The sequence below is a fragment of the Ranitomeya variabilis genome, chromosome 5 (genome assembly GCF_051348905.1).
Source record: "Ranitomeya variabilis isolate aRanVar5 chromosome 5, aRanVar5.hap1, whole genome shotgun sequence".
Classification (NCBI taxonomy): domain Eukaryota; kingdom Metazoa; phylum Chordata; class Amphibia; order Anura; family Dendrobatidae; genus Ranitomeya; species Ranitomeya variabilis.
The window spans coordinates 81,303,506-81,327,838 of NC_135236.1; the positions used below are offsets into that span (position 1 = coordinate 81,303,506).

Consider the following 24,333-nt stretch of genomic DNA (forward strand, 5'->3'; position numbering starts at 1 on the left):
CATATGAGCATGTAGCTCTTTCACTGACAAGTCCAGCAATATCTTTACATGGCCACTCCATTCCTTTGTTACTGAGAAATCAATGTTTGAATTTATATTTAAATAATGCTAAAGTGCTATTTGTAGATCTGAAGCTTCGGTCACTCCAGCTCTATTCCCCGCCCAATGCTGCCTCCTCCTGCTTGACTGATGACTCCTTTGCTTGACGTCACGCTGCATAGAGGCTGTCAGTTGAACAGGAGGAGGTGGTATTGTGCAGGGAATAGAGCTGGAGTGACAGAGGCTTCAAATCTTCAAATCTTGATTTCTCAGTAATGGAGGAACGGACTGACCATGTAAAGGTATTGCTGGACTTGTTTTTGAAAGAGCTACACGCTCATACAAATAGATTGGGGAGTGAAATTCTGCTGACAGATTCCCTTTAAAGTACTCAATCATATGGAATGATTGTCGGACGACCATGATGTTTGGGTTTTGTAGGAACTACCAGCGTCATTAAAGTGTTCTCTTCTTTACAGGGGTTGGACTTGCCCAGAGTAATATGGCTGAATTATTTCTAGGCAAAGTGTTGATAAAAAATAACCGTGATCAGGATGAGTTGGACTTGGAGCGAGAGGTCTGGAGGACGCTGGAAAATCGTATTTTGCTTTTGTACTTTGCTGAGTCGGGATGCTCACGCTGTCAGGAGTTTTCGCCACTCTTAAAGGAATTTTTTACCAAATTGACTGACGAGTTTTACGTGAACCGATCCTCTCAGATCGCACTGGTTTATGTGTCCCTGGACCGCAACGAGGAAGAGCACGACAGCTTTATAAGGGACATGCCAAAACGATGGTTATTGGTTCCTTTTGAGGATGAAGAGTTTAGGAGGTAAATTCTGAAATCTTTCTTTTTGAGAAGTGTATATATGTATATGTTAAGAAAAATGCTGTAGAAGGAAAAAATTATATGGACTGTAGATTTGTCACGATGACCTCATTATACCTTCACTCAATACATTTTCATCTCTTAAGAACCACCCGTTGGCCAAACCACCATCTATAGAGCTTCAGGTGCCAAGAAGACATTCCATGCCAAACGCCAACATATGGTCAAATGAAAAGATGGGTTTCGCCAACAATCAATCTGCCAACATAGAATAATTACTCATTTTATAAAAAATAGATAAACTTTTGTCAAGTTTGTCCAGCCAGGGCCGACTTCAACACCAGACACTCATCGTCAAGAGTGCTGTAGAGCGATGATGCAGTGACTCTGTGACCTAGAGGCGGCCCTGAACCTCACCATCTTGTGTAAATCCAGGATTATGTGTTCTTTTTTTTTTCCTTGTAACTAGAGGTACACTTACCCAACTTGCTCCACATTATACTAACCCCCCAAAAATGCAAAATAATTCCGGTTGCTACTGGAGCGCCCTGCCTGGGCCATGGGGTACTCGGTACCGTGTCCGGTCGGCAATAAAGGGGGATGTCACTGTGGCTGTGACCTGGTCCGTGACCCTGGGCGTCCAATTAAAGGGGAAAGGTCTTTTAAGGGGAATTGTGGTAAAGTTTGTTGTGACGACACCTGTGGTGTTCGGTCAATAGTGGGACCGACGCATAAAAGGGGTCCTCTGGGGGATGTTGTCGCAGCAATGATGGTAACGCTTCCCACAGGTGAAGCGGGGTCCCTAGAGGTCCTAAGGTGTAAGGCGATGATGGTGTATGCCGGGCAATAAGTAAAGGACAGAAGTTGTAAGTCTTTACCTGGTTTACTGTAGTTGGCAGGCCACAGTCCAGGCTGCCAGGCACGGGTGGTGGTGGTCTGGCCGGTTCAGAGGCAAAGGGAGAATCTCCTTCCTAGTTGAGGTCCGTGAGCCTTTCCAACTAGCGCTGGCTGTATATGAAGTCCCTGCTGCCTGAAGCTTTCTGCAGAGTCTTCTATTCCCCCTGTCCTGAGACAGGTACCTGCATGACGGGCAGCTTGAGCCTTTTTATCATGCCCCGGGCTCTTCAGGTGCTGATGCGTCTCAGGTGTGGTGTGAGCCAATTACATACAGTTCTCGGCCCTCCGGTTCTACTCTGTGTCTTAGAGTCCCACAAAAGCCTCGGCTCCCGTTACCCGGCTACTGTGCTCTGGCTCTGAGGGTGTCCTTCCGCTGTTCCCTTCTGAGCCCTGTTCCTCTCCTTTGCTCCTTTCCTCTCCAGCTCCTCCACATACAACCACATACAACAATCTGTCCTTTCCAGAGGCTGCAGCTCCCTTGTGGCTTCCAGGCCTCTCTGTCTGCTCTCTCAGACTTCCTTCTACTTCGGTCACCCGAAACCAACTGTCTTTGTCCACTGTCTCTCCCAGACTGGCTAGCTCCTCCTCCAGGTCAGGATACATATAGCTTAGGGAAGCTCCCCTGAATCTGGGTCCTGAGCTCCCCCTCCTGGCCTGGATTTGGAATATGTTGTGCCTTACCTGGTGAAGAGAACTCCATTGCCTCTGAGTATGACATTACCTTCCCCGAAAGGAAAGCAACATCACTGCAGCAACCGGTCACCTGGGGTGCTGCACTACTATCTGCAGAACTTTAGATGGCTGTTGGATATAACAGAAATTTCTGCATGCATTTTTGGGGAGGTTATCCTGTATCTAGAGAGATTATACAAACATGGACAATATTGTTGTTACGTTTTGTTAAAGTAAGAGAAACATACAACGGTCACTAAAATAACTTCATAAAGACAAAAGTAATTTTCAATTTAAATTTACTGACTAAATGAAAATCAGACATTGCTTTTGAATTGTGATTCAAGAGAAAAAAATAATTTATAAAAAATAATGAAAATGGCCTGGATAAAAAATGGTGGTACCCCTAGAAAAGACTGAAAATAATTTGACCATAAGGACATGTTAAACTAAGCTGTCCTGCAATTAGTATCACAGGTGTCTACAAACTTGTAATCGGTCAGTCTGCCTATTTCAGTTGTGAAAAGTAGTCACTGTGCTGTTTGGTATCATGGTGTGTGCCACACTGAACACGGACCAAAAAAAGCTAAGGAGATCGTTGTCTCTGGAGATTAGAAAGAAAATTAAAGACAAACATGTTAAAGTGTTAAAGGTAAAGGCTATAACACCATCTTCTTGATGCTTGATGTACCTGTTACTACAGATGCACATATTATTCATAAGATTAAGGTGTATGGGACTGTGGTCAGCTTCCCTGGATGTGGCCGCAAGAGGATAATTGATGAAAAATTAGTACCGGATGATTCAAATAGTAACCAAAGAGCCCAAAACAACTTCTAATGAGATTAGGGGGGAACTACCAAGGTCAAAGTACATCACTGTCAGATCTCACCATCTGTTTCTGTGTTGGCCAGAGGGGACATCATAGAATACGAACGAGGAGAAAACCACTGTTGAAAGCAACTCATAAAAAGAGAGATTTGAATTTGTCAAAAGACATATTGACAAGCCACAAAGATTCTTGGAGAATGTCCCTTGGGCAGATCAGACAAGACTGGAGCTTTTTGTCAAGACACATCAGCTCTATGTTCACAGATGCAAAAATGAAGCATACATAGAATTGTACCTACTATGAAACATGGAGGAGGCTCGGTTATTTTTTTGCGGCTGCTTTGCATTCTCTGTCACATGGTGTCTTGAATCTGTGCAGGGTACAATGAAGTTTGAAGACTACCAAGTCATTATGGAGTGACATGTGCTGCCCAGTGTCATAAAAGCTTTCTCTGAGTTGCAGGTCATGGGTCCTCCAAAAGGATAATGACCCAAATGACACTGCTAAAAATATCCAAGAATGGCTAAGAGCAAAGGATTGGACTATTCTGATATGGCTTCTATGAGCCCTGATGTAAATCCAATTGAACATCTGTGGAAGTGCTGAAACCTGCAGCCTTCACACCTGAGACAGCTGGAGCAGTTTGCTCACGATGAATAGCCAAAATACCTGTGGACAGGTGTAGACATCTCATTGACAGTTACATCATTTGCAGTGATCGCCTCCAAAGGTTGTCCAACAAAATATTAAGTTAGGGGGTCCCATCATTTTTGTCTAGGCCAGTTTCTTTAGTTTTTTTTTTTTTAAGTTGAACCACAATTCATGAGTAGAGATGAGCGGACAATGTTCGGGTTCGGTGGGTTCAGCCGAACATTTACAAAAAGTTCAGGTTTGGGTACCAGAACATCAAGTATTTGCCACACTATGTCATGTCATGTCTCACCGTTGGTCAGACAGCCACGGTTCCCATGCTGTCAAATGGCAGCGTGAGTGTGCAGCTGAGATTGGAGGTATAAAATTTATCTTCGGTTACTGGTGTCAGCTGATGGGACTACTGCTCCCATCAGCCGACGCCTGCTGCCGCTAATAACAGTAAGAGCAGGTGCTGCTGATGAGAGTAATAATTAGCCGTCTCCTGCGCTGTAAAAAAAATAATTAAAAAACGGCGAGGGTTTGTCTGTATTTTTGATAACCAGCCAGGCAAACCTCACAGCTGGCGGCTGCAGCCCTCGGCTGTCATCTTCAGCCAGGCTGGTTGTCAAGAATAGAGGGGTCCCCACACCGTAATTTTAATTATTTAAATAATTTCAAAAACGGCTTGAGTTCCCCCCATTTTTAACAACCAGCCTTGCTAAAGCAAACAGCTGGGTGCTGGTATTCTCAGACTGGTAAGGGACCATGGATATTGGGCCCCCAGCCTAAAAATAGCAGCCCGCAGCCACCCAGAAAAGGCGCATCTATTAGATATGCCAATCCTGACGCTTTGCCCAGCTCTTCTCACTTGCCCTGTAGCGGTTGCAAGGGGTGTTCATATTTGTGGGGTTGATGTCACCTTTGTATTGTCCGGTGACATCAAGCCCACAGATTAGTAATAGAGAGGCAGACGCCTATAAGACACCTATCCATTACTAATCCTATAGTTGTATGGTAAATAAAGACACAGCCAGAATAAAGTCTTTTATTTGAAATAAAACACATTTTTTTATTTTTATTTAAAAATAACAAACACAGTTATACTCACCTAACGTTTATTCCACCGAAGCCCTCGTCTCCTGTAATAATACAAAAATAAAAAAACAACAATATTCCTCAGAATCCTCACCTGTCCGTTGTTCTGTCCCACGCTGTAATGTATGTCTATGTGATAAACAGTTTTCAACCTGGATGGTACAGAGGCAGCAGCTCATTCACCAGTGTTTCTCAGCCTGGACAGTCACATCTTGGCACCGTCCAGGTTGAAAACTGTTTATCCCCCAGACACTAATTAAGGCGTTGGACAGAACGATGGTCAGCTGAGGGGTATTGTTGTTTTTTATTTTTGTTTTATTACAGGAGACAAGGGATTCGGTGGAATAAGGCGATAGGTGAGTACATGACAGTGCAACAAACACCCGGTGTTTGGGGGGCCGAACCCAAACAGTAACATGGACATCCTGGTGAAGTCCGTGTCTGGTGTCCATGCCCAAACAGTAGGTGTTCAGTACAGATGTGGAACTTTACTGTTCGGGTTCGCCCATCTTTATTCATAAACAATGTCTGATTCTCATTAGTTGATATTCAGTAAATTTAAATTGAAAAATTCTTTTGTCTGTTTTAAGTTATTTCAGTGACCATTATGGGTTTTTCTTACTGCAACAAAAGGGTAGCAAAAATTTTGTTCATGTGTGTAAATGTATGATTGCGTCCTGATTCTGAGACCCCCACTGATGGAGAGAGTGGGACGCTCAAAGTTCACTATATGAATGGAGTAATACTGAGCATGTGCGACCATTAACTGTCTTAACTCCTATAGGCAGGTAATTGACAATTAATGGAGTAATAGTTGCACATGCTCAGTAACATTTTATTACAGAAGGAACTTTGGGACTCCGGTTCTCTTGACCTCTGATGGTCTAGCAGTCAGACCCCAGCAATCATACAGTTACCACCTTACCTGTGGCTAGGTAATATATGTTTGTTGTGTGACAACCTCTTTAAGGGCAGCAAATCTCTTTAAAAAATTGAAAGATGGTCTCCAACTAGGTTACATTTTTAGTACAAAGCAAATATTAGTATGGCATCATATCATAGGAATTTACATAGCTTGACTTCTGCCAGACTGCATCGCAAATTTTTCGGTCAGTAATTCAATGTCTTGGATCTAGAAATGAATGAGGAACACTAACTAAATGCAAAAATTCAATTTTATAAGGAGAACAGGTTAATAAACCCTAAACTAAACCACGTAGGCCTCCTTTATAATATATATGATGACATTACACGGTAGTCTTGCTCCAGGTTTCTTCCCAGGTGTCAGTCATTCCTAGTGACTCATGAGATTGCGGCATCATCCAGACATAATCAGCATATAAAAGGCATAATAGAATCTGCATAAAACATACTAATGGAGCCATATAATACAGTAATGCACAGGAGGAGCTGAGGATTAGCTCTCCATTCTGACATACTGCAAATGATTATGGATATCACTTCCTCCGAATAAGTGTCTTCTCATGGTGAATCATTACTCACCCTAATTCACAGTAATCTGGATTCTCAAGTAGGATTAACGCTGCACAGATTTGGTCATGGTTACAGTTTTATGGGATGTCGTAGGCTTAGTATTACAGGATCATAATATTTATTGAATTTATTGAGTTAAAAGGGCAATTAGATAACTGGCTTTTATATATGGTAAATGGACATTTGTGGTTTATTGCATGTGTAGCATAGCGCCTACTACGTGTCTTGGGGAACACTCGCTTGGCAGCAGAATCAAAGCACTCGGGCACGGTTTTCTATCAAAAACAGTCTTTTCGGTTTATTTCACATAATGTAAACCACATCCACAGGAACTTGGTAACAGTTTGAACACAGTCTGCATATATTCATCTTTACCACAGTTCGTCTCTTACCCCGGTCAGCATTATACACGGTTTTCAGACCGTTACCCGTTGGCAACCTTTACGGGTTCCTGGACACCCCTTGGCCTCCGAGGTGCCCATACACAACGTCTCTCACTCTGACCCCGGTCAGTGTCACACGGTTCCTTCCCGTTACCTGTTGGTGCCGCACAGGTTTCCCGGATCCCTCTTCTCCACAGAGGTATCCATCAGACGTTTCTCACTCACACTGACTTCAGGTCAGTCCCAGGTCCTCAACACAGACCTCCCAGGTCTACGGTCTCCAGGTGCTTCCAGGACGACTCCACTCGCCGGAGCCTCCAACACCAACCGTCCGTGCTATGTCCAGCACTCAGGCTCTCCAGCCTGGAATGGTCACTGTGTGCTTCCAGGATGTCTGTCCCCACCTGGGACTGTCCAGCACACAGGCCACTTTGCAGTGTCCTGCCAGGACACACAGAAGTGTGTCCACCCTGACGGACACTTACCCACTAACACTCACATTCCACCATGTGCTCCACACACCTCCTTTACATAGGTGTAACCACACCCAGGTACCTGTCACATGGCTAGTCAGGTGAGCGTGACATCACCACAGGTCCTTGCACCCCATATACATGCCTCAATGCATATCTCAAGGAGCACACACAGCGCCCCCTAGCTGCCACAGGGGTCGCTATACCACACATGTTATAGCAGATTAATAGCAAATTAACTCATCAGTTTATTCTCATTATTATGGGATAGGGTGTGGATCTGCTGGACTATATTGTGGTATCCCAGTAAGCGGGTCTACTACTGCTGAGTGAAGCAGTTGTCGTGTGGCAGTAGATTTGTTCCAGTGTGCCAGAACGACTTTGGGCTTTGTGAGTTAGGAGATGTAATACATTGTATGTGCGTACGCTGAGGATTCATAAATGTGCATTGTAAATTGCACTTTGCTGCCATCGACTGGTTAATGTTTGCTTATAAAAGTTAGGGCTCGTTCACACAAGCGTTTAACACGGCCGAGTGGTATGTGATAAAACACCACACAGCACTCGGACCAGTGTTATTTTATGGGGCAGCTCAGATTTGACATTACTTTTTCATGCCAATTCGAAATAAGAAAATAATTACAGCATGCTGCAAGTGCATCCAATAGTCGGATCTGATGCACCCACCCAAGTCTATGTGGCATGTGAAATATCGCAGACGTCACCCAAGTTCAGTGCGATTCTTGTGAACTCCGGCTATGGAGGAGATGGAGAAATTACTTTCTCCGTCTCCTCCTCACCTGTGCTTCAATTCTCTCATGCCAGATGATCGGAGCACAGAGCACTGACACTCGGATTATGCTCACAGCAGAGATGGAGCTGAGTGTCATTAGCATATTGCATCCAATGCTATACGCTATGGGACCCCGGCTTTAGGTGATTAATTCCCTCACAACAAGCTACCATAGAAACAGCTGAGAGGAGCTCAGTTCTATCAAACTTCCTGTGAACTGGTACAAACCAGATGTAGTCTAGTCCAGTCTAGTCAAGATCGAAGAAGCTCCATTGCTTCCTGAATCCATTCCAGTCCACGCTAAGGAGACCTCATCCTCTCCATCTCCAGCTCTGCTATTTGGTAGACCTCTCCGTCTCCAGCTCTGCTGGATGGAAGACTTCTCCAGCTCTGCTGTGTGATAGACCTCTCCATCTCCAGCTCTGTTGGGTGGTAGACCTCTCCATCTCCAGCTCTGTTGTGTGTTGGATCTCTCCATCTCCATCTCTGCTGTGTGGTAGACTTCTCCATCTCCAGCTCTGCTATTTGGTAGACCTCTCCGTCTCCAGCTTTGCTGGATTGAAGACTTCTCCAGCTCTGCTGTGTGATAGACCTCTCCATCTTCAGCTCTCCTGGGTAGTAGACCTATCCATCTCCAGCTCTGCTGTGTGATGGACCTCTGCATCTCCATCTCTGCTGTGTGGTAGACCTCTCCATCTCCATCTGTGCTGTGTGGTAGACCTCTCCATCTCCATCTCTGCTGTGAGGTAGACCTCTCCATCTCTATCTCTGCTGTGTGGTAGACCTCTCCATCTCTATCTGTGCTGTGTGGTAGACCTCTCCATCTCCAGCTCTGCTGTGTGGTAGACCTCTCCATCTCCAGTTCTGCTGTGTGGTAGACCACTCCATCTCCAGCTCTGCTTGTTGGAAGACCTCTCCAGCTTTACTGTGAGATAGACCTCTCCATTTCCAGCTCTGCTGTGTGATAGACCTCTCCATCTTCAGCTCTCCTGGGTAGCAGACCTCTCCATCTCCAGCTCTGCTGTGTGATGAACCTCTCCATTCACAGCTCTGCTGTGTGATAGACCTCTCCATCTTTAGCTCTCCTGGGTAGTAGACCTCTCCATCTGCAGCTCTGCTGTGTGGTAGACCTATCTATCTCCAGCTCTGCTGGGTGGTAGACCTTTCTAACTCTGCTGCGTGATAGACGTCTCCATCTCCAGCTCTGCTATTTGGTAGACCTCTCCATCTCCAGCTCTACTGGGTGTAAGACCTCTCCAGCTCTACTGAGTGGTAGACCTCTCCATCTCCAGCTCTACTGGGTATAAGACCTCTCCAGCTCTAATGAGTGGCAGACCTCTCCATCTCCAACTCTGTTGGGTGGTAGACCTCTCCAGCTCTGCTGGGTGATAGATCTCTACAGCTTTGCTGTGTTGTAGACCTCTCCATCTCCAGCTCCACTGTGTGGTAGACCTCTCCATTTCCAGTACTGCTTTGTGGTAGATATTTCATGTCATAGCAGTGGGTGTGGACCCACTGCGCAACTCGCCAGGCTTTCACTGTAGGGGCGTAGCTAACTGACTACCTGGTCTCAACTAGAGCCTCCCATGGTGAGGATAGGCTTGGTCCGTTAGGGTAGTTACCAGGTGCCATGCCAGGGAAGTCCCCGGATCTTCAGCAGGTGACCAACGGGACAAAGGCAGAAATAGGAAGCACAGAGGGCAAAGACAAACATGGTCAGAAAGACTGAGGTCGGTGCGGGCAGCACAAGTTCAAAATACGAAGCGGGAGTCAGGAGTGAATAGATCAGGCAAAACAAGTAAACAAGCCAGGTTGGTAACAGGAGAGTCAAATAATAGTGCACCTTGGCAGGAAACTATAGACAGACTGCAACTAGAACCTAAGCTCAGGCCAGATGTGGAGAGAGGAGATGTATAATATATTCACTGCTGCCAGGGGATTGGCCAGGGAAGCAAAACTCTGCAGGATGCAGTGATCTTACATTCCAGCGGTGTCTGGCCATGCTTCCCCATAGCCAAGTAGAGACTATCCAGTAACAGGAGAATGTAGCAGTGTCGGAAGTGTTTGCACGAGGCAGCTCAGCCAGATGGTCTGACACTGGGAGAAGAAGAACAGTGCATGCAGTGAGTAGCAACCACGCAAGCCACCGCCATAACACTCCAGTTCCGCCATGTACTTGATGATTCTTTCCCAGGGGTACTACAAGCTCTATCTGTTCAAAGTCAGAGTTTTTAGTGTTCATTCCCTTATGATGCCTGAAGTTTGGCTGGATAGTTGTTGTATGGACAGTTGCTCATTTCATTTTGTGTACAACCCCCAATGGCACCCTGAACAAACGTCTGCTTTGCCTATTTGTCAGGCTAATCCTTCTTTAGCATTACTGTGTTCTAGAGTACTGTTTCCCTAGGCCTGCTATGTGAAAGACAACTCCTTTCCATGCATTGCTTTGTTCCTGGTCACTCCTTACTTGAGCTTTTATTGCTATAGGATCAGAGATTTAAATTGTTTGGTTCAATTTAATTCATTTCTTTCTAAACCTTATTTTAGGGAACTTGAAGTTCAGTTCTCAGTTTCTGAAGCACCAGTCCTTGTAGTCCTGAAGCCATCTGGACAGATCATCTCTGCAAATGCAGTGGATGAGGTGGTTCGTCTGGGACCTCCATGCTTTAAGAATTGGCAAGAAGTTTCTAGCATCATTGACAGAAGTTTCCTTCTTCCAGAATTCTGTGACTCAACACCTTCAAGGAGTGTCAGCCACCCCTTCCGTAGACTAAAGTACAAAGTAGATAGTGACAGAAAGAAGAAGGAAATGCCTGGAGGAAATGATGATGATGATGGAGGTGGTGGAGAAGGAAGACGATCTGGTTTCTTTTGAGTGGGACTCCTGATTAGATTTTCATTTTATGATCATTTTATTTTCATTTTATCAATGGGAACAGAACTAGACACAATATGGATATTACCTGACAAAATATTTTCTTCTTCTCTAGCCAATATTATGGAGATTAATGTAGAACAAGTTATGTCTTTTGTAAATACTGGTAAGGTGGCTCCATTTGATGCTGGTCTTGAAGTATTTTGACCCTGATCAAAAGTTTACATAACCTGGTGATTTTGGCCTTATAACATGCACAGAAGTTAACACAAATGGGTTTGAATGGCTACTAAAGGTAACATCCTCACCTGTGACCTGTTTGCTTGTATTCAGTTTGTGTGCATAAAAGCTGAGTAAGTTTCTGGGATCCAGACAGACTCTTGCATCTTTCATCCAGCCACTGACATTTCTGGATTGTCATGGGGAAAGCAAAAGAATTGTCAATGGATCTATGGGAACAGGTAGTTTAACTGTATAAAACAGGAAAGGTATACAAAAAGATATCCAAGGAATTGATAATGCCAGTCAGCAGCGTTCAAACTGTGATTAACAAATGGAAAATCAGGGGCTCTGTAAAAACAAAACCACGGTCAGGTAGACAAACAAAAATTTCGTCCACAACTGCCAGGAAAATTGTTTGAGATGCAAAGAAAAACCCACAAATAACATGAGCTGAAATACAGGACTCTCTGAAAACTAGTGGTGTGGCTGTTTCACAAGGAAGGAAGAAAAATGGGCTGGATGGTCAAGTTGCTAGACGAAAGCAATTACTGTGCAAATACCACAAAGTATCTCACCTACAATGCGCAAAATAGCACAGAGTTAAGCCTCAAAACTTCTGGGCAAGGTAATTTGGAGTGGTGAGACCAAAATTTAACTTTTTGGCCACAACCATAAACTTTACATTAGGAAAGAGGTCAGCAAGGCCTATGATGAAAAGCACGGAGGTGGATTGCTGATGTTTTGGGGATGTGTAAGCTACAAAGACCCAGGAAACTTGGTCAAAGTTGAAGGAAAGATGAATACAGCATGTTATCAGCAAATACTGGAGGCAAATTTGCACTCATCAGCCTGGAAGCTGCGCATGGGACGTACTTGGACGTTCCAACATGACAACGATCCAAAACACAAGGCCAAGTCGACTTGTCATTGGCTACAGCAGAACAAAGTGAAGGTTCTGGAGTGGCCATCTCAGTCTCCTAACCTGAATATCATTGAGCCACTTTGGGGAGATCTCAAGTGCGCAGTTCATGCTAGACAGCCCAGGAATGTACAGGAACTAGAGGCTTTATGCCAAGAGGAGTGGGCAGCTTTACCATCTGAGAAAATAAAGAACCTCATCCACAACTGCCACAAAAGACTTCAAGCTGTCATTGATGTTAGAGGGGGCAATACATGGTATTAAGAAATGGGGTATGTGAACTTTTCATCAGGGTCATTTGGATGTTTTAGTTGTCATTATGATTTAAAAAGAGAAAACACAGTAGTTTGACAATAAATGGCTTCACCCAACCACTAACCATGAGTGGCGAAAAAGTTTTGGTGTTATCATTCATGTTCTCTGAAAAAAGGTCAAGAAAGCAAAAGTTTTGCCGGGGTATGTAAACTTTTGAGCACAATTGTATGCCGTGCAATATTACATCGAAATAAACTATTTTACATTGTCAGTGACAGTATATACTAAAAATGTATGATAGGTGGGGATACCTTTAAGATAATGTGGGTCCCCTAGATGGCTGCATGTTCATACAATAGCTCTATTATAGTTTATACGCTACAATAGAGAGACTAACACGCATGCATAGTCATTTATTCTCCTTGTCTCCTCATCACTGACATGCTTATATGCATATATACTGGATATGCCATAAATACATTAGATGGACATGGAATAACATGATACATGTATGTCATCTGTAGGGTGCATTTGCCACAAAATACCATACATTTACAGTACCAGTCAAAAATTTGGACACACCTGTTCATGTATTTGTTTTTTCTAGTTCTTATTGGAATGTGCACCTTGTAGATTCAGACTAAAGGTAGCAAAACTACGAAGAAATACATATGGAAAGAAGTAAAAAAACACTCCAGGATATGTGTACACGCCCCCAGGAAGAAGCAGGTGCGAAACGCGCGTCGGGGTGACGGAGCTTCAGCGTGCCACGAGGCTGGGATTCTGTGCTTTCAGTGACTGCGCTCAGGTAATATGTTTTGGAACCGGGATTACACCCACGTTTTCCATTCTCTTCAACCACTTTCAGTTCGCTACATGGGAGGTGCAGGTGTGGAGCAGCTGGGAACCTTTTGGTCTGGTTAGTTCGCTGTGCGTGTCTGGCTTGTAGCTTGCCCATTTCTAGCTCACTATGGGCTTATTTGTTATACGATCCACATGTTAGGGAGCTATTAGGGTCCATAAAGGATTGCATATGTTAATCTTCCATTGGGCATTTGTCCTATTGTTTGATGGAGTAATTTACTCCTCTAAGCGTTCATCAGGAGGATAATAGGGCTGCATAGTGCATTATTTACACCAGATTTGAATCCCCTTTTTCACCGCACTGATTTCCCATGGAATGACATTGGTGTATATACTTGAATGGGGTTGAGGATTACCTGGGTACACTTTATTTACATTTCGCTGATCTCTGTCTTGAGTCTAATTTTGATTGTGAGGCATTGTTTTTAATGTGTATGTTCTATATGTTAATAAAGGAATTTTGTTATTAAATTTAAATAATGCTTCTTGGCTTAAAGGAGTTTAAGAACTCCAGGGTCAGTATGTTGTCATTTACAGTACCAGTCAAAAATTTGGACACACCTGTTCATGTATTTGTTTTTTCTAGTTCTTATTGGAATGTGCACCTTGTAGATTCAGACTAAAGGTAGCAAAACTACGAAGAAATACATATGGAAAGAAGTAAAAAAACACTCCAGGATATGTGTTACACTTTAAATTCCTCAAAGTGCTCCCCTCTTATTCTGATGACAGATTTGCATCCCCTTAGCATTCTCTTAACCAACCTCATCAGGTTGTCACCTGGAATGGCTTCCAATGAGCCATCATGAAGGAGTTCTCAGAGGTGATGAGCACCTGTTGGCTGCTTTGCCTTCAGTCTGAATCCAACTCATCCCTGTTACGATTTACAATGGTGTTGGGACTAAGGAAGCTAACCAAGTCCCTAAAACTAAGTGTGCCCTAGTCTATCTCAGTCCCCCAGATTACTCCTGAAGGTGAAGAAGCCAGGGTCATGTCCCTTGCTATGCTCCTATGTCAACCCTTATCTGTCCCCTCCCTCACCCAGGGAAATAGGAAGCTGAAGTGTATAGGAACAAACTAACCAGACAAACAAGGGAAGACAGACGGGGTTAAATAAAAATACTAATCATACAAAATACACACACCAAACAACAGAGTAGGACACGGGAGTTTAACGAAGGAGAAACCAAATAGGAGAGACTGTTTCAAAATCTGAACAAATTTCCAAATGCCAACTGCAACTACAAACTACACCTCCAACTCTAGAACCATGCTGTAAGAGCTAACACTGACAATCCCTAATTGCCAGAGGTGAGCACATATAGCAGACGGAAGTGGCCAACACTGAAAAGCTGAGACAATCCATTTAGGAAAGCTACAAGAGCTTCAACTGAACAGATTAACCTTTGCACTGCCAGCAAGGAAAATAATCTGATGGTCGCAAACACTTTCCGAAGGCTGGTGACTCCTCAAATGAACTCTTGACAAAGCATTGCTGTTCATTGGAAGCCATTCCAGGTGACTACTTGATGAAGCTGCTTGAGAGAATGCCAAGGGGTTATAGAAACCTTTCTTGAGAGTAAAATGGGTGTACTTTGATTAATCTATGGTGTAACATATTGTGGTTAGTTACACAAGTGTTTCTCTGCTCCTTGTTTCCATATGTGTACCATCCTTTGCTGCCTTCGATCTCAATTTACAATGTGCGCATTCCAATAAGAACAAAGAAAACCATTGCATGAACAGATGCGTCCAAACTTTTTACTGCCCCAGGTCTGGCATCTCAGTACACCTATTAGCCCTGCCTCTAGGACAGCGTATTACAGAAGTGATCTAATCCCCGCCTGTTGTTTTTCCTGTGGATTGTCATCGCAATCCCTAAATGAACTTAAAAATTGTAAAAAAAATAAATACAATTTTTAAGATATTTTGAAAGAAAAAACCCTTAACTAATGGCTTGTTATTTAACTTTCACAAGAAAAAAAAAAAGAAAAGGTTTGTCTTTTGGAAAAATGATAAATACATTGAGATAAAGTTTTTTTAATGTATAGAATGGAATACTAAACATGTAATTGTACGGAATAAAGTGAGCAATTGTAAAAGCATGCAGTACCAGGTTTTATTCAGTAGATGTCACTGCAGCTATTTTTTTAAACAATCATGGTCAGTGACTAATGCGGGAATGCCCAAGCGTTAACTCCTTAAAGGGAACCTGTCACCTGATTCAGGTTGCCCAAACAGTAATGGACAACCCCTTTAAGTTCTCACAATGAGTTTTTGGTGAGTTTTTGACGCTCTGTATTTTCACTGTGCAAAATAACGCAACGTCTCACGGTTCCATCAGCGTGGATGGGATTTATAGAAATCTCTTGCCGACTGTGCTTCTTTTCGGGGCAGCGTAAACTGACCGGCGGTGCGTGTTTCATGTCCGCCACATGTCATTTTCTCTTTCGGGTACGCTCAGCTTTCTTTGCCAGATTTTCCCCATAGACTTGAATTAGGTGTGGAAAATCCACAGGTAAAAAATGCATGTAATTTACTCCTATATATGTCAATAAAGTTTTGTCAAATCTAACAGGAAATCAAAAATAAAGCAACTTTATTTAACCCCTTCACGAATGATGTATGTGTAAGTCATTGGTCGTGTCGCTGCCTATGATGCGGGCTCACACGCTGAGCCCGCATCTTTCACCACATTTTATGGCTGATTTAAGTGCCCCAAATCCACCCGCGGCTGTTAACCAGTTAAATCGCGCTGTCAATCACTGACAACGGCATTTAACACACACAGCTGGGAAGTTCGCCATTGATCCCGCCCATCAGTCAGGGGTCAGCTGAAGCCCCACTATGTATAGCACAGGAGGCCGGACAATCGCAGCTTCAAGTCTCCTAAGTGGACTATTAAATATAGTAGAAAGGGAAAAAAAAATTTAGGAAATATTTAAAAAATTAGCAAAACACAAATGTTCAAATCACCCCCTTTTGCCCCATTGAAAATAAAACAAAAATATCCATGTTTGGTATCACCGCGTTCAGAAACGTCCGATCTATCAAAATATAAAGTCATTTAATCCAAATAGTAAACGGTGGAACCAGAAAAAAATAAAAATGCCAGAAGTATGTTCTTTTGCTGCCGTAACAAGAGGCAATCAAAATCATCATATGTACCCCAAAATGGCATCAGTAACAAACATCAGCCCAGGGCACAAAATATAAGCCCTCACCCAGCCCCAGATCCTGAAAAAAAGAGAATGTTACGGGTCTCAAAAATGCAGGCAAAATCAACATTTTTTTTTTTAACAAATTTCTGTTTTTTTTCACCACTTAAATAAATAAAAAAACTATACATGTTTGATATCTGCGTACTCGGAATGACCCAGGGAATCATATTGTCAGGTCACTTTTACCATATAGTGAACATAGTCAATAAGAAGCCCAAAAACCAATTGAGGAATTGCACTTTGTTGCAATTTTGCCGCGCTGTTATTTTTTTTTACAGTCCACTATGTGGCACAATTAATGGTGTCATTAAAACATACAACTCGTCCTGCAAAAAAACAAGCCCTCATATGGCCATATGGCCAGAAAAATAAAAAAGTTATGGCTCTTTGGTAGAAGGGGAGGAAAAAAAACAAAAACTGGGAAAATGCCCGGGGGTGAAGGGGTTAAAGCATGACACAGCAAAAAGTGAAAAAAAACGCAGCATCAAAAACGCTCTAAAAGAACAAAAAAAGCAGATTTTTTAGATATGCATTTTTTTTCCAACTATGAGACTTCAACTTGCAATGCTGAGATATAGGGCAGAGATGAAATAACATAGGGCGCCCCCTCTTGCCATACTCCTTATGTGCAGCGACCTTGACTGACCGTGGTTTCTAAGGGTTAAACGGCTTAGCACTAAATGGCTTATTCCCTGGCAGAACCTTCCCCTTAGGTCAGTATCACACGTTCAGATAATTCCGGTACCGGAGAAATCGGTACCAGAGTTATCCGTGTCCGTGTGCTCACGTGGCACATCAGTGTGGCACACATGCGGCAGCCGTGTGCCGCCCGTGTACCGACTGAGGACCACACGGACCGTGCGGGAGACAGTGCTACAGTTAAGCGCTGTCTCCTGCTTTTGGTGCTGAAGCCGGCATTCATTCCTTCTCCCCAGCAGTGTTCGCTGGAGAGTAGGAATGAAAAATCAAGGGTTTTTTAATTTTTTTTTTGTTTAAAATAAAGTTCGGGGTCACCTCCCACCTCCCACCCCCTGTGCGCCCGCCCGCTTGCATTGAAATACTCACCCAGCTCCCGCGATGCCTCCTCTCAGGGCCGGCAGCTTGTCCTGTGTGAGCGGTCACGAGGTACCGCTCATTACAGTGATGAATATGCGGCTTCACCCGGACTGGCTCGCTGCCCAAATGTGGGTGTTTGTGTGTTTTTCATTAGTAAGTGGATTGGCGCTTAAATGTCCTTATTTTGTTTTTTGGAATATTGGTCCTTTTATAGTATAGAACACCTCAAAATTAAAGGCGGTGATTTACTTCTTGACTGCAACAATATTCTTGCCAAGGTCTTAAAGGGGTTGTTTTACTTTGGAGATTTTTTCTAACCTTAATTGTATGTATTTTGTGTTTGGGCCTAAACATTATATTTGTAGTTGGGTTTCATGCTTAGTTAACTCATTCTGCGCCGAAGCATTAGAAGGCAAACTGTTGCAAAAAAATGTTATGAAACCAAATTGCCAACATTTTGCCAGATAAATGTGCGTTCAAGTAAGAAAATGTATCCCATAGTTGGAGATCCCCCTTAATTTGGAGTTTAATTCTAGAAATGAGACATCTAGGGCTTCAGTAGGCTGACATCTGCTTGGCATCGTCATCAAAGCCACCTCATCTGCCCCGTCTTTGTGATGGCAGCTGACAGGCTTAAAAAATAAACTTTAGCTGTAGAAATAAAGGAAGTTCTATATATCGAATGCAGTTGCTCCGAGATGACAGAAAACGACAGAGCTCAGTATTTCCTGTGTGCAGATTGTGTCACAGCCGGTGAGGAAACACTTCCTACCACAGACGCCGTGATGTGGAGCTCTCCGTGCCTCCCCGACACTTGTAAACAGCCTCAGAAGAAAGGATCAGTTCTCCATATTGCTGATATCTAGTTTAGTTGCTATCAAAGACCTATCCTGAAGTTCTGGAGCAAATCCTGCACTAAGGCCCCCACCTACTATGTGCCATTTGTAAGATCCTGGTGTCTTCCTGTGTCACAGGCTTTTAGGCCTTCTCAGGCTCCATTATCTTTGCACCTGCATCTTGCCAAACATTCTGGGTAGAGTTACCCTTTAAAAGAGTATTCCCATCTCCAAGATCCTATCCCAATATGTAGTAGGTGTAATAATAATAAACTTAGCAGACACCTCCAGTTAGAAATGTAGTATAGTTCTCCTGATTCACTATGTCGCTTATCCCATGTGTAAGGCATGCAGTAGCTTAGGTATCCATGGTTACGACGACCACTAACAGCTAACTAACTGTCACTATATGAGTGGTCGTAACCCAGGATACCTAAGCTACTGCTAAGCTTTTACGTTTTAGATTGTTATTGCACGAAAACCACTGACTTTTTGCAATATTATCACTATAACTAAAATTTACTACAGATGAGCAAGTCGATTTGATGCAAATGGAATTTGTGTTGAACTTTACCAGTAACTTTGAACTTTTTTTTTATTTAATTCATTCTAATACTACAAAATAAAATGCCCAACTTCATTTTGCACAAAAGTGAAGATTGCATGTCCAAGAGAAAGCTTATAAGACCATGTGGGCTTCCTCATAATGTTTTGCAGTTATCACATGGTACAGCACAGCCAATCAGGAGGAACAATTGTAGACTGAATAAAAGCCATTGCTGGGAATGCAGCAGTCATTTTAGGGAGAATCTGGATAGTGAGAGGATGTCATGGCTCATAGATTAGCTGTAGATGATAGGAGAGAAAGCTTTAAAACACTGAAGGAACATGACAGTGAAAAACAGCAACAATTCTTTTACCCATAGCCATATACAATCATGGCTGAAAGTATTGGCACCCTTGAAATTGTTCTAGAAAATGAAGTATTTCTCCTAAAAAATTACTTCAATTAGACATGTATTGTTATACACATGTTTCCTTTCTTTGTTTGTATTGGAACAACACAAAAAAATGAGAAAAAAAGGCAAATTGGTCATAATTTCATAAAAACTTACAACTCTCAACTGGAATTGTGGACCACTCTTTATTTGCAAACTGCTCCAGGTCTCTCATATTTGAAGGCGCCTTCCCCAACAGCAACTTTGAGATCTCTCCACAGAGGTTCAGTGGGATTTACATCTGGACTCATTGCTGCCACTTCAGAACTCTTCAGCACTTTGTATCCTTCAATTTCCAGGTGCTTCTTGAATGATGTTTGGGGTTATTGTCCTGCTGTAAGACCCATGACCTAGGACACAAACCCAGCTTTCTGACACTGGGCACTACATGGCGACCGAAAATCCTTTGGTAATCTTCAGATTTCATGATGCATTTCACACAGTCAAGACACCCAGTGCCAGAAGCAGCAAAACAACCCCAAAACATATTTGAACAACCACCATATTTGACTGTAGGTACTGTGTTCTTTTCTTTACAAGCTTCATTACATTTTCAGTAAACAGTAGAATTATGTGCTTTACCAAAAAGCTCTATCTTGGTTTCATCTTTCACAAGACTGATTCCCAGATGAATTTTTTATGTCTCTGTGTCAGCGGTGGGGTCCTCCTGAGTCTCCTGTTATAGCATTTAATTTCATTCAAATGTTGAGGGATAGTTGGTGCTAACACTGATTCACCATGAGCCTACAGGGTAGATGGAATTTCTTTGGAACTTGATTGAAGCTGCTTGTTCACCATCCAGACTATCCTGCATTGCAACCTTTCATCAATTTTTCTCTGCCATCCATGTTCAGGAAGGTTAGCTCCTGTGCCATGGGTTGTAATCTTCTTGATTATGTTGTGCTCCGTGGACAAAAGTACATCAAGATCTCTGGAGATGGACCTGTAACCTTGAGATTGTTGATATTTTTCAACAATTTTTTGGGTCTCAAGTCTTCAGTTTCCTTCTCCTCTTTCTGTTTTCCATGCTTAGTGTCTCTGCAAGAGAAATAGACATGCTGCAGTCTGGAAAGACGTGCCACATGTGCGTCTCCGCAGGTAAGCCGCCGGCGTCTGTGCACGCATAGTGGACATGGTATTTCTTGAAATCCCATCCACTATGCTGTAGTAACATCTGGCCGCTGCAGGTTGGATGCTGCGGATGTATGTAGCGTCCAACCTGCAGCGTTTACTGACCGTGAGAACATACCCTTACGTGTCATGGGTGAGTTTAAATAAGCGTCACATGCTTTAAACAAAGTTGGTTACCAACAATCCAGTCCATTTTGGGGGTTTTGTGTGAAATTATGTCCAATTTGCCTTTTTTTCCTGTTTTTTTTTTTTTTTTGTGTTCTTCCAATACAAACAAATGAATTAAATATATCTATAAAAAGCATGTGTAATTGCAATAATTTTCTGGGAGAAATACTTTATTGTCTGGATCAATTTTAAAGGACCAACACTCTCAATTCTAACTGTATATTTAAGTCACTTTGGCCTCGATTTATCATGTGCGGGTTTTAAATCACCTTTATCAACCCCTTCACGACCTTTGACGTACGTGCCCCTAACTTTGATGCTGGTTCGCATGCCGAGCCTACATCTTTCCTGGCAGATGATAGCTGATTTAATCAGAAATCATGTGCCTTTAAAAGCCACAAGTGGAGCAGAGCTTTTATCCTGTTAAATGCCACTTTCAGTCTATGACAGCGGCATTTAACACTTGCCGGCAAAGGTTACATCATTCCACTCGCCCATCTGGTTGCCATGACAGCTGGGGGTCTGCTAATGACCCTCTTGCCTGATCAAGGTTGCCATCGGGGCATTACTGCCATAACTGTTGTAGGGGGCCCAGTGAGCAGAAGCAAGGTGAATCCTGTGCTGCACTGAGCAGGGGGTTAAACACGATGACCCTTGAGGTATCTTCCAACTCATTCTATGCTAAGGTCTGGCCCCCCTCTTTTTGCTTCTGTTCACTGGGCCCCAGGGGCAGGATTCTGCAGATTTAGTAATTTAACGCGCGGCCTCAGAAATCTATTGCCCTGCAAGAAGCTGGTTTAGTATCTGCGTACTCGTACTGACCTGGACAATCATATTTCGAGGTCAGTATTACCATATAGTGAACATGATAAATAAAAAAAAAAAAAAAAAACAATTGTGAAATTTGACTTTTGTTGCAGTTTCAACGCTTTCTAAATAAAATAAATGGTGTCATTCAAAAGAATACCTCGTTTTGCAAAAAAAAAGGAAAAAGCCCTCATATATGTGTATAGAAAATTTTAAAAAATTATGGCTATTGGCCTTCTTTTTATCTTAATAAAGACCTTTTAAAAACTGCATTTTGTGATTACTTGTGTTATTTTTGTCTAATATTTACATTTGTTTGTTGATCTCAAACATTTAAGTGTGACAAACATGCAAAAGAAGAGGAAATTTCTTTTTCACACAACTGTATATAAAATCAGTTTGCGCAAACATTTAGTGATTGATAAATCAGGAGTAAATACATGGCAAGTAAATAAGAAAAATTACATTAAAAAAGCGCAAATAATATGTGTCAAACCAAAAAACAGGCAAAAAACACACAGAACTAGACATGACAAAAGGTGCCAAAGCAATGATGAATATGCCTTTAGGAGATTACTAAACCTGTGTTCATGTTAAAAAGCTTAATAAAGTCCTAGGAGACCTCGGAGCATTGTGTGTTTTCAAGGTATTTGCGATTCACAGCAAATTAAATTGCAGAAAAGAAATTGATTAATTCAAAACTTCAAAAATCTTGTTCATCTCTAGTATTTACTAGATAAAATTAGTATTTACTGTGCAATAAGAGGGTGGTAAATACATGTGTGGGTTATCTGAGTTTCTGCGTGTGATATTCTGCATATAGACCACTGCTGCAGTCAGTACCATGGACAGTAGGTGGGGGCTTGGTGGGTTTTACAGGGTGTAATTTTGTAATTTAGGAATGAGATATAGGTAAAGGGAACACTCAAATAACATATCCTAGATCTGAATGAATTAAATATTCTCATTGAATATTTTGTTCTGTACAAAGTTGAATGTGCTGGCAAAAAATCACACAAAAATCAATGGAAATCAGATTTATTAACCAATGGAGGTCTGCATTTGGAATCCCACTCAAAATCAAAGAGGAAAATCCAATTACAGGCTGATCCATCTTCAATAGAAATGCCTCAAGACATGGAAATGATGCTCAGTAGTGTGTGTGGCCTCCATGTGCCTGTATGACCTCCCTACAATGTGCAGGCATTCTCCTGAGGGATCTCCTCCCAGCCTGGACTAAAGCATCCACCAACTCCTGGACAGTCTGTGGTGCAACGTGACGTTGGTGGATGGTGCGAGACAGGATGTCCCAGATGTGTTCAATCGGATTCAGGTCTGGGGGACAGGCGGGCCAGTCTATAGCTTCAATGCCTTCATCTTGCAGGAACTGCTGACACACTCCAGCCACATGAGGTCTGGCATTGTCCTGCATTAGGAGGAACCCAGGGACAATTGCATCAGCATATGGTCTTACAAGGGGTCTGAGGATCTCATCTCGGTACCTAATGGCAGTCAGGCTACCTCTGGCGAGCACATGGAGGGCTGTGCGGCCCTCCAAAGAAATGCCACCCCACACCATTACTGACCCACTGCCAAACCAGTCATGCTGAAGGATGTTGCAGGCAGCAGATCGCTCTCCACTGCGTCTCCAGACTCTGTCACATCTGTCACATGTGCTCAGTGTGAAACTGCTTTCTTCTGTGAAGAGCACAGGGTGTCAGTGGCGAATTTGCCAATCCTGGTGTTCTGTGGCAAATGCCAAGCGTCCTGCACGGTGTTGGACTGTGAGCACAACCCCCATCTGTGGACGTCGGGCCCTCAGACCATCCTCATGGAGTCAGTTACTAACCATTTGTGCAGACACATGCACATTTGTGGCCTGCTTGAGGCCATTTAGCAGGGCTCTAGCAGTGCTCCTCCTGTTCCTCCTTGCACAAAGGCTGAGGTAGCGGTCCTGCTGTTGGGTTGTTGCCCTCCTACGGCCCCCTCCACGTCTCCTGGTGTACTGGCCTGTCTCCTGGTAGCTCCTCCAGCCTCTGGACATTACACTGACAGACACAGCAAACCTTCTTGCCACAGCTCGCATTGATGTGCCATCCTGGATGAGCTGCACTACCTGAGCCACTTGTGTGGGTTGTAGAGTCCGTCTCATGCTACCACAATCAACATTCAAAAGTTACCAAAACATTAGCCAGAAAGCATTGGTACTGATCCGTGGTCCCCACCTGCAGAACCACTCCTTTATTGAGTGTGTCTTGATAATTGCCAATAATTTCCATCTGTTGTCTATTCCATTTGCACAGCAGCATGTGAAATTGATTGTCAATCAGTGTTGCTTCCTAAGTGGACAGTTTGATTTCACAGAAATTTAACTTGCTTGGAGTTATATTCTGTTGTTTAAGTGTTCCCTTTATTTTTGTGAGCAGTATATACTGTATATATATATGCCGTATATATATATATATATATATATATATATATATATATATATATATATATATATATATATATATATATATATATACACAATACTGCTCACCATTATTGGTACCCCTTAATCTTTTTCATAGGCTGTACAATATCTTCTGAAATAAATGGAAATGTGCCAAAGTTATATCCTCAGGATTTTTTAATTAGTGATCCTAAGTAATACAACAATAAAACATTGTTTTTCAACTTTTACGTTGCAATTTCAAAGAAGAAATAGAATAAACAGCAAGTGCAGCAATAATGGCGCCTCTAATTAATACTTGGTAGCACACCATTTGGCATTGATGACATTCTCTAAACATTTCTTGTAGCCATAAATAAGCTTCTTGCACTTCTCAGCTGGTATTTTCTC

The 24,333-nt window shown here is 42.8% G+C and overlaps 1 protein-coding gene across 1 annotated transcript; it reads left to right on the plus strand.

The window, feature by feature from the left end:
* The first annotated feature begins 524 nt into the window (after positions 1-524).
* On the plus strand, positions 525-11,407 carry NXNL1 (nucleoredoxin like 1). The gene is made up of 2 exons (XM_077260814.1): positions 525-870; positions 10,687-11,407. The coding sequence occupies exons 1-2, from the start codon at positions 542-544 to the stop codon at positions 11,012-11,014; spliced, it is 657 nt and encodes a 218-aa protein (XP_077116929.1). The 5' UTR covers positions 525-541; the 3' UTR covers positions 11,015-11,407.
* Positions 11,408-24,333: the final 12,926 nt, after the last annotated feature.

Excerpts from the sequence above, each read along its gene's own strand:
- NXNL1 (XM_077260814.1), top strand. The coding sequence starts at position 542 with ATGGCTGAATTATTTCTAGGCAAAGTGTTGATAAAAAATAACCGTGAT. Across the intron at positions 871-10,686 it reads GAGGATGAAGAGTTTAGGAG|GGAACTTGAAGTTCAGTTCT; the intron begins GTAAATTCTGAA and ends ACCTTATTTTAG.